Source organism: Danaus plexippus, chromosome 15 (genome assembly GCF_018135715.1).
Source record: "Danaus plexippus chromosome 15, MEX_DaPlex, whole genome shotgun sequence".
NCBI lineage: Eukaryota > Metazoa > Arthropoda > Insecta > Lepidoptera > Nymphalidae > Danaus > Danaus plexippus.
Genome location: NC_083547.1, coordinates 4,668,437 through 4,678,367, shown reverse-complemented (window position 1 = coordinate 4,678,367; position 9,931 = coordinate 4,668,437). Strand labels below are relative to the sequence as shown.

Here is a 9,931-nt window from a genome sequence, read left to right as displayed (position 1 = left end):
TGAAAATACTACTTTAAATCCATGTTTTTGCAATATAAATGACATATTTCTTTAAAAGAGGTTAATATTTAACGAGTTGTTTTGAAATTATTATTCTCCATTTCTTTAACAGGTAATGTTTAAAATAATGTTTGTACATCTAAATAAAAGCAAATCATGGGTTCAAACACTAATACATATATTCGTTAAAATTATATTTTGTTTGTTATCTATTCATTTCAAAAAGTTCTAAATTTTACCTAAGAAAAATTTGTACCTATTTAAGTAAAAACCGATAAAAAATATTTTATATTCCAAGCAGCTGACAGTGGCACATGTCAATTTTGTTTATATTATCAACTATTGGCGCTTAATTTCATGTTTATTAAGTAGTAAATACACTCGCAAATAGTTTTTCTCATATAAAATACTTAAAGTAACCTAAGTTTTTTTTTAAGAATTATGGTACAAAACAATAGTGAATCCTGGTTACCAGAGGACACAATTCGTGTTCTTGTAGCTTCAGATATTCATTTGGGACATTTGGAAAATGATGCCATTCGCGGGGAAGATAGTTTTATTGCCTTTGAGGAGGTTCTTTCTCTTGCTGTGCAATATGACGTAGATATGGTTTTGCTAGGTGGAGACCTGTTTGATCACGCCAAACCCTCGCCGAGTTGTATGTTTAAATGTACTCAAATTATTCGTAAATACTGCTTCGGAGATAAACCCATAAGTATTGAAGTCGTATCAAATCAGTTTGACAATTTTTCACGAGCCGTAAATTATGAAGATCCAAATTTAAATGTTTCCTATCCTTTACTTTCCATTCATGGAAACCATGATGATCCAGTGGGACAAGGCAGTGTTAGTTCTTTGGATATATTGTCTATTACTGGTCTTGTCAATTATTTTGGTAAATGGACTGATTACACTCATGTACGTATCTCACCAGTGCTCATACAAAAAGGTGAAACAAAACTATCCTTGTATGGTTTGAGTCATTTAAAAGATCAAAGACTAGCAAGATTGTTTATTGAAAAGAAAGTAGAAATGGAATTGGTTGACAATGGTAATGATTGGTTTAATATTCTTGTTTTACATCAAAACAGGGCTGATAGAGGCCCCAACAATTATATACCAGAAAATGTTTTACCCACATTTTTAGATCTCGTTATCTGGGGTCATGAGCATGACAGCCAAGTTTTTCCTATTAAGGATATAAAAAGGGAAAATGAAGGATTTTTTGTAATTCAACCAGGAAGCACTGTAGCAACATCACTTGCTGCAGGTGAGGCATTACCCAAACACTGTGTGTTACTCCAATTACATAAAAAGGAATACATAGTGACTCCAATACCACTTAAAACTATACGTCCATTTATATTTAAGACTATAGTTCTATCAGAAGAAAATTTGGGTGATGAAGATGTTAATGAAACTGAAAAAGTACAACAATTTTTAAAAGGTAAAGTTAATGAAGCCATACAGGAAGCAGAAGGACTGCGCAGTGGTGACCCTAAACAGCCTTTGTTACCTCTTATTAGACTTAGTGTGTTCTATGAACACGATGGACAAGATTTTAATAGGGTAAGGTTCGGACAAAATTTTAATGGTCTTGTGGCAAATCCTAATGATGTCCTTATAATGAAAAGAGAAAAGAAATTACGAGAAAGAAAGGAACGTTCAAATATGATAGAAGATTCAGACATAATTGGTGTAGCCTCTGATGCGACAGATGTCGAGTCTTTGCTTCGAACGTATTATGAAAATCTACCTCAGGATCGTCGGCTCGCAGTTCTTTCCGTACGCGCACTCACAGAGGCTGTTAGAGATTTTACTATAAAACGGGACGATGATGTATTTCGTCGGGTACTAGATGCCCATAGAAAAAGATGTGTAGATTCGTTGCTTGAATCAAACGCTGAAACACCAGAAGAAATAGGAGAACACCTTAAAACGTGCAAAGCTACACTGGATATGGCGGATGGTGATAGGCTAAGGACTATGATTGCTACTGTGGCAGTTAAAGCTAAAGAGGAGTCAAGTAAGCAAAATTCAGAGCACACGAAAAATGTTTCAATAGTTCTATCGAGTGATGACGAAGCACCTGTGGGACGAGGAAGAGGTCGGGGTTCTCGTGGCGCAAGAGGACGGGGCAGGGGACGTGCCGCAGGAAGAGGACGTGGCTCTTCTGCCCCTGTGCCCTCTACAGAGGTGACCCCAGAACGCCGTACGCCGCGTAGGACAGCGGCACAGAAAACTAACAATTGGTTTCAAACCCTTGCAGCTGATAGGTCTTCGCGGCGCCGTCGCGAATCCTCGGAAATTGAAATGTCTGATTAATTTTGCTCTTCCAGGGTAGAGACTCTTACCATTGTTACAATGATGAACATATAAAATATGTCATTAAACTTAAGATTTTTTTTAGAAACTGTAAAGGTGTTACCATTTATATCCTCTGAGCCTTTATTTGTAAGCTTTAAATATACATTCCAATGTGCAGTGGTTAATGAATAACAAAATTACAAAACATATATATTTTACTTGGAATGTTTTATGTATAACATACTTAAACCCCAAAGAGGCGTATCTAAAGAAAGGAAAAAAAAAACAAGGCATTGTTATAACTGTTGCTACTCTCTAAGACTCGAAAAAAATAATTAAAAATTAGGCACCCCATTATTCATAAGAGTTTATTACCATTACAGATACAGTAGTGCTTATTACGTTAACATAATAAATTAATAAATTTCATTTCATAAGCCTTTTTATTTCTCTACGACAATTATTATTATATCCTTAGATATATAAGAAAGTATTATTGAGAAATCATTACAGAGTAAAATTGTTTCCTAAATCGGTTCAAAGTTGTTTAATATAGATCAAAATTAAAATCCTTATTAAATTATTAAAATTAATTATTAGCATATTTTGTTAAAGCGTTTATATTAGACAGACCGAGTGACTAAGTTCCGTCGCAGATAGCGCAGGGCTGCGGCCGCAGCTTCTTTATTGTCCTCTCCAGCGAATGCTAGGGGTGGCGCGGTTGGAACCAGTCGTAACACGCTTAAAGTTTCGCCGCATGACACACCGCCTTCAACTCGCAGGCCCAACGCACTGCATACACTTTCTAATACTTGCTCTGTGTCTACAGCTGAGCCTTTTGCGTTCAATGCCTCCTGACCACTCAGCCGTTTGGATTCATCTGGGAATTAAAGAAAAAAGTAAATGTTTCTCATTCAGGATAGCTGCGTGTTTGTTGTAGGGATTCCAATAAATTAGAGATGTCATTTTTTGTTTGTTTGTAGTCCATCTTCTTCGGACTTCAGATTGAAAAAAAATAATAATAAGTTGTTATGGGAGTAAATCTAGAATTAAGTTGAAACACAGATTAAAGATTGGATTTTTTGATAAGTTAATGACAATTCTAATACTTATAATATTTTGGAGGTTATTTGTACCAATTTGCATCATCAGACCATTGTGATACTCTGAGATCCGTTGTCCCAGGTCCAGACAGTGACCAGCCATTTCATGTAGTTCAGCAAAACGATTCATGGCAGTGTCCATGTTACAACCTTTGTTAGGAGTCTCACTTCCAGCGGCTGCTTCCTTTTTCTTTAAGGATTTCTCGAGAGCACGCGCCAAGGCTTCCTCCTGAAGAATTATTTTTAGTATTGATTTTTTTCAACTAAAATAAAAAAAATGTATGTGGTAAAGAGGTTTGGCTATATTTAAGCATTGCTTTAAAAAGTTTCATGAGTAAGTATGAAATATAGCAACAAATGAGGTGATTAAATGTTGAAAAGTTGAAAATTTACCTCAACAAAGTCGCCAGTGAGTCTAGAAAGGTTATCACGAAGATAGGTGTATAATTGTTCTGCTGCAAGTTGACGGGCTGCTTTTTTTGTTGTGGATGTACACTGTCGCGAGTGTAAGCCCAAACTGACGCGAATGCTGAAGTGACGATGGTGGGCAGGACCTGTGTCGCTAACGAGCTCATACTGTGGCTCTCCAAGATGATACTGTTCGCTTAGCTCCTTCAATAGTGCAACATAGCTTCGAGTGTCTAGTGGCAGTGTGCTCCTTCCCGTAGCTGCTGAAGGGCCTGGCTCCTGATAACCAACAATAAATTGGAGATATACAAAATATTATCTGCTAAATATAGAATTGTGTTTTTAAAAGACTTACAAGAGCAGGATTGTTGTTGGGAGATGGAGGTGAAGATGGCCGCTCTTGTTCACATGGCATTGTGGCATAAGGGGCAGGCACATTCAGACCACGCGCAAATAGCTTTTGCAACATATATCGTGCTGCTTCCTGCTTAGCTTCTTTTTTAGAACGAGCAAGACCAGAAGCATCACAACCATATACGGTACAACGATATTCAAACATTGCTTGATGTTGGGGGCCTGACTGAAATATAAAAAACCAATTTAGTACAAATAGGCTTTATTAGGCTACCAACATGAATATTTGTTTAGTAAAATGATATTATCAAATTCCATATTACATAATTTTAGTATTATAGAGGATGTTGACTATATTTCAATTGTAAATATAACAATACGAACAACTGACGAAATAATTAGGTGTCTACCAGAGTAGTTTTTTGCCCCCCAAATAAATTTAAATATTTAAATAAAATTACTTCAGAACTGTGAAGGCGCTTATCTCTCTTATTTATTTTTTAAATAATTATATATTTTAAATCATCCAAAATGTCTCAAATTAAAGGTGTCATATTCATTAAATTGATATTAGCAATTGTTATAAAATTGTTAAATCTCAATGAATAATCAACTACATATGAATTTAATCAATAAGGCCAGACTACTCTAAATTGTTTAGTTTGTGAAAAGTATAAACAAATTTAGAGTTAAAAAATTTAAAATATCACATAAGAAAGAATACCTGAGACACACATTCATATTCTGGCACTAAACCTAATTTTAACATTAACTCTTGCAAGACTGTTACCGCAGTCTTCATCATTGCTGATAATTCGAAACTTAATGAAATAATAAAATTTGACCCTTAAACATAGATACACTGCAAGGCGTAAATATTTATTGGGTATCGATTTGATATTTAAGTATGAAGTGTCACTTCTATATTCTAACTTTTAAGATCCAGATTTATCAAGTAAAAAAAAGAACAGTGTTGCTCGTTAAAAATTCATAAATACCATTGACGTTAAAGTGTTTAAAAAATCAAAACCTATAATATGAACTCTATAATGCAGTTAATTTTATTCTAACACAGTAGGAATTATAGTCAGACCTCTAAATTAAGTAGAGTAGGTAATTATGTTAAAAATATTCTTCAGCATTGTGGTAATTCATGATTTCACGGCGATTTTTTAATTTTTCAACTGTGTTACATATTTACTTTATAAAGATATTTGAAGAACAAATTTAACATTTACAATATTTTAAGTATTTGAGTTTATGGGGAAAAAGAAATTGATTTGCAGCATTCAATTTTCTCCCTATGTTATTATGTTATTTTTAAGGGGCAACATTTTTTTTAAAACTCAAAGAAATCCCGAATTTTAAGACTTGTTGATATTATTTTTAACATGTAGATTTCATTTCAATGGATTACATGCACTGGTAAACGTTTAACTGGCGGGCATAGATATATTTCCACTTTATTTTTATGAAAAAAAATTACCTACCGTTAAATTATTCTATACTAGTTTTTGTCCGCGACTTCTTCCGCATTAATTTCAGAATTAGTAATATATAGCTTTTACTCGCCACTTCGTCCGCATTAGATAGTTTTTTTGGATAGTAGTATGAAAAAACCTGAGCTGTACTTTTTTGTACGTATGTTTGAATTGTGCCGAGATGGGATGAGGCCATACTAAGTGTGATTGTCATAGGTCAGGTTAGGTAAGGTTAGGTTTATACATTTTTTCGGCGTCGGGACGTGACGACCCCATCGCCCACCGGGTAACCGGTGCAATCAGTCACGGGGGGGGGGGGAGGACCTTGATCTCCTTATGCGGGTACAGCCCTGAGAGGAGGGTTGGACAAGGCTCGGCGGACCAACCTGGGCTGACATACGGCAGGCAGGTCGGGCTCCCTGCCACGCCAGTCCCCCGGGTTAGGTCGGTCGTCCACCGCCTTGCCAAGTTTGACCCTGTGCGTTGTCTGGTGGTCTCCGGCCACTGGCGGCTTAGCAACGCCCGGTCATCCCCACGTCGATACAGGTCGGCGGGTGCGGTCGAAGACGCGGGACAATTTATGGGGCTGCCTCAGGTATCCAACATCGCCGGGCGGTTTTCCGTGGTTGTCAGTTGGGGGTAGGAGAGGGAGGTAGATGGCCTGATGTCCTCACTCGGAGTGCGGTGTTGGGGCGTGCTTCGTTTGAGTGGCTTCGGGGTACGGACGGTCGCGGATGGCTAGCTAGGAGGCCGTTCGTGGCTGTCTCGGGGGTAGGGGTTCACAGTTGAATGTGGTGAGGGGAAACTCGGGCCTCTTCGAAGGTCAGGGTCGCTTGATGGCCGGTTTCCGCTCTGTCTGCTGTCGGACGCTTGCGCTCGGCGGTGGGTGGTTGGAGACTGGCCGCGTGGGCTTGAGTGGGAGGGGTGAGGGGTTAACCCTCTCGCGATTAAGCAAGCCCGTCAGGCGGGGGGACGCTCCTAGTCACTTGGAGTGAGCCCTCGGGGAGGAGGTGGCCGTGCGCGGTCTGCCGCCGGATCGTCGCGGATGTAGGTCTTGTGCGATTGTCGACCCACTAGGCGGGGAGTGAGAATGACCGCTGGTGTTTTAGTGGGTAGCATGGGCCCTTCTGGCCCGTGAATCCCACACAAGATCCTTTGTCTGCCCTAGACGGAGGGGTAAGTATAAAACCTCTCACCTAGTTAACAAAAGAAAAAGGTTAATACATTTTAAGAAGAAGATAGGTTACTGCAATACATTTTTATATATGATGTTATTTGTTTTTCCTTCCTTGGCCAGAAAAGTAGTTTTTCCGATGGAATTACATTGTTTTCCCGCGGTCAAAAGTAACACATGTCCTTTCTTAAGTCCCAAACTATCTCCTTATCAAATTTCATTTAAATCTGTTCAGTAGTTTAGGCTTTAATCGATCGGCCCACCTGAATTTTCCCATGGGAATGCGTCTTTTTTCCCGGGGTAAAAAGTAGCCTATGTCCCTTCTTGGGTATCAAAATAACTCCATACCAAATTTCATGCAAAATGGTTCAGTAGTTTAGGCGCGATTGAGTAACAGATATACAGACAGAGTTACTTTCGCATTTATAATATTTTATTAAATATGGATTAAACATTTGCTTTAGCTCTGTCAAACAATAAATATTACTTACTCTTTTAAACTTATATATATTATTTTAGCAATAAAACGATTCTTTTTCAACTTGGAGATTGACAATTTTAAAACAGTATTACAAAATCGACACTTTGTTAGGATCAGTTGGTATATCAATTGTGTTATAAAATTTTTTGTTTACTTTTTTATCACAATATTTGAAATCATTTTAAGTTTTTCTTTTGTACATGCATTTCCACAGATTAACAACGTGATGCGCCGTTATGTTTAAGACACATTTATACATCAAACGTACCTACATAATTCATTCAATATAATAGTGATTTAGAATGATATATATTTACAATTCAAGCTTGTGCAATTATGTTCGAAATATTAGAGCAATATTGAGTTAATATTTAAAGTAGAAAGTTAAGAATGCACGTTTCACCGACACGGGTAGGTTTCAAACCTACAACCTCCGCATTATCGCTTTGCAGCTGCTTGACACGACTCCTTAATATTAAAAGTTTAAAGGAAACAATTTTTTATAATATTATTTAAAAAATAGATATTAAAAAATCAATGATCTGTCTAAAATTAAAAACTTGTAACTTTATTCTAAGAATCCACACTACTTACCAAGCTTCTCCCTTTTGCTAATTAATAGGCAGAAATTTTTGAATTAATTTTTTTACTGTGACAGTACCAGTTTTCACCTTATAATAAAAATTCAACTAAGAAAAAAAAATCAAAATGAGACTTAAAATCCATACATCAATATATAATAGCTAGATAGAGAGAAGCGGCCCTTTAACTTTCGACTCTTCTCTTCATCTATTACGAGTATTTTATAATTATTCATATAATTGTTTGAATCAGGAGAGTATTCCGTTTTATATTTAAAAATGGAAGAAAAAGTTTGAGAATATTTTTTATAAATTACTATCTGTATCCTGCTAAAGTTATTTTTTTTCTTTCTTTTACTTTAAAAAACAAGATTATGTATAAAGTATATGAGGGTTAAGAAAATAAATATTTTGAACCTAATCTACAAAGTCGTAATGTATTTTCAGTACATTTTGCATAATTTTTAATGTAATAAATTATTGTAAATACTTAAGATATCGCTGCAGAATGATTAATAATTGAAACTATTTTTTTAATCTTTATTCCGTTTTTTGGTTCTTTATTAACTTTTAAATTAATTATTATTTCTTATTTACTTAAAAAAAATAAAACAGGAAGTCGAAAATAGACAACAAATAACTTGAAACTAAATCAAATTATTCATAAGATTATAAAGTAGTATGCGAACGACCATAAAACAAAAAAGTTAAACGTTATATTTGAGATTTATTTATTGAAAGTACACCTAACCTCTATAATTTAAAGCTATAGTTGTAAACTCCACACACAATATAAGATTACAAAAATATTAGGACATTCCAGTTTGTACGTTACAGTCTGCTACCGATGGTGTTTCAAACAAATACATTTCCTTTGGTGACGACGCTGAGGCTTACCTATTTGTTTTGGTCTTAAAAGTTCGAAGAATTCATATAAGGTCAGGAATATTAAGTAAAGGAAAACCATCCAAGCTAAACTAACAAATATTTTTTGCGCTGTTCTTTCAACGGGAGACTTGTGAAAATAACGACCCATGGTATCTTATCACTTGAGGAGTCCGATTACGCAGTAGCTGACGACCCCAGTACAGGAGTGCGTGTAAAAACAGAATGCTGGTATAAATACATAGCATCTGAAGAACGATAATTGATACAACGTTTCCTGTGTCGCAGTGTTGCCAAACGCTTGGCTTCCTTGAGTACTCCATGTCACAAGTCGCTACATCACAGTTTTATAAGAAAGTAATGGGTAGGTGGAAATGACTTATTTGTGGAATAATATTTTATTTTTATATGTCAATCATACGGAATGAAATTTCATATTGACAGGAGTTTTTTTTTATCTATTTTTTTATCAGTATAGGGAATGACAAAGAACGTCAATCTATTCGGCCTCGTCACAAAAGAGTTCTTTCTTGAATCCCTTTACAAACAATCCCAAAGGCCCGAGTCTTATACGTATGAAAATTTTGTATTTATCTATTTTTTACATGTGTACATTGTGTAATGTGTTGTCAAAGGACATTTTTAATGCTCTGTTTGAAAGTCTTAACTATAACTTTTAAGTTGATTTTCATTTGTAAATTTACATTATAATTTCATTATTTTTTCTAACTATTGTATTGTACAAGTTTACACCGAATTGTATTAATAGGTACATGAAGTTTAATTTTTTTAAACTATTTTACATTAAAAACGCTAGTCTTTTAGGTTTCTCGGGTCCTCCGATTCTAGCTAACGTAAGTACGTCAGGAGAACACAATAGTTTTCCATTAATGAGAATTCATTATTATCTCTTCTTATTGCACTAGGCTACCTGCAGTCTGTCCTAGATGACAATGGCTATTTTTGTTTTTCCTTTTTCATTTACGTTTTATTTTCTATTACTGTCATGTTATAAATTAGCTGTTATTTCACCATTTTTTTTTCTTACTCATTCGAAGTCTTTTATTTGAAGATATTTGTCCAAGTTGATCTGTAGATTTTAATTTTTCAACTGTTGATTTCCTTTTCCAAATTTCGGTCACTCACAAGGCAATTCT

At 35.6% G+C, this 9,931-nt stretch overlaps 2 protein-coding genes across 3 annotated transcripts; one reads left to right on the top strand and one right to left on the bottom strand.

The window, feature by feature from the left end:
• The first annotated feature begins 317 nt into the window (after nucleotides 1-317).
• LOC116766243 (double-strand break repair protein MRE11) lies at nucleotides 318-2,614 on the top strand. Its single transcript, XM_032656036.2, has one exon. It carries the CDS (start codon nucleotides 442-444, stop codon nucleotides 2,323-2,325), a length of 1,884 nt encoding a protein of 627 aa, XP_032511927.1. The 5' UTR covers nucleotides 318-441; the 3' UTR covers nucleotides 2,326-2,614.
• A 47-nt stretch (nucleotides 2,615-2,661) lies between these two features.
• LOC116766244 (RISC-loading complex subunit TARBP2-like) lies at nucleotides 2,662-5,131 on the bottom strand. 2 transcript variants are annotated; one of them, XM_032656037.2, is made up of 5 exons: nucleotides 4,897-5,131; nucleotides 4,174-4,398; nucleotides 3,804-4,097; nucleotides 3,444-3,639; nucleotides 2,662-3,187 (listed from the first exon to the last, which is right to left on the bottom strand). In XM_032656037.2, the coding sequence occupies exons 1-5, from the start codon at nucleotides 4,975-4,977 to the stop codon at nucleotides 2,931-2,933; spliced, it is 1,053 nt and encodes a 350-aa protein (XP_032511928.2). In that variant the 5' UTR covers nucleotides 4,978-5,131; the 3' UTR covers nucleotides 2,662-2,930. The 2 variants fall into 2 exon arrangements, with proteins under 2 accessions (XP_032511928.2, XP_061378825.1); XM_061522841.1 differs by having other exon boundaries at nucleotides 3,462-3,639; nucleotides 4,897-5,130.
• Nucleotides 5,132-9,931: the final 4,800 nt, after the last annotated feature.

Coding starts and splice junctions, on each gene's coding strand:
- LOC116766243 (XM_032656036.2), top strand. CDS start 442: ATGGTACAAAACAATAGTGAATCCTGGTTACCAGAGGACACAATTCGT.
- LOC116766244 (XM_032656037.2), bottom strand. CDS start 4,977: ATGATGAAGACTGCGGTAACAGTCTTGCAAGAGTTAATGTTAAAATTA. Junction 3,640..3,803: donor TCACTGGCGACTTTGTTGAG/GTAAATTTTCAA, acceptor ATAATTCTTCAG/GAGGAAGCCTTGGCGCGTGC. Junction 3,188..3,443: donor TGGTCTGATGATGCAAATTG/GTACAAATAACC, acceptor TTTAATTCCCAG/ATGAATCCAAACGGCTGAGT.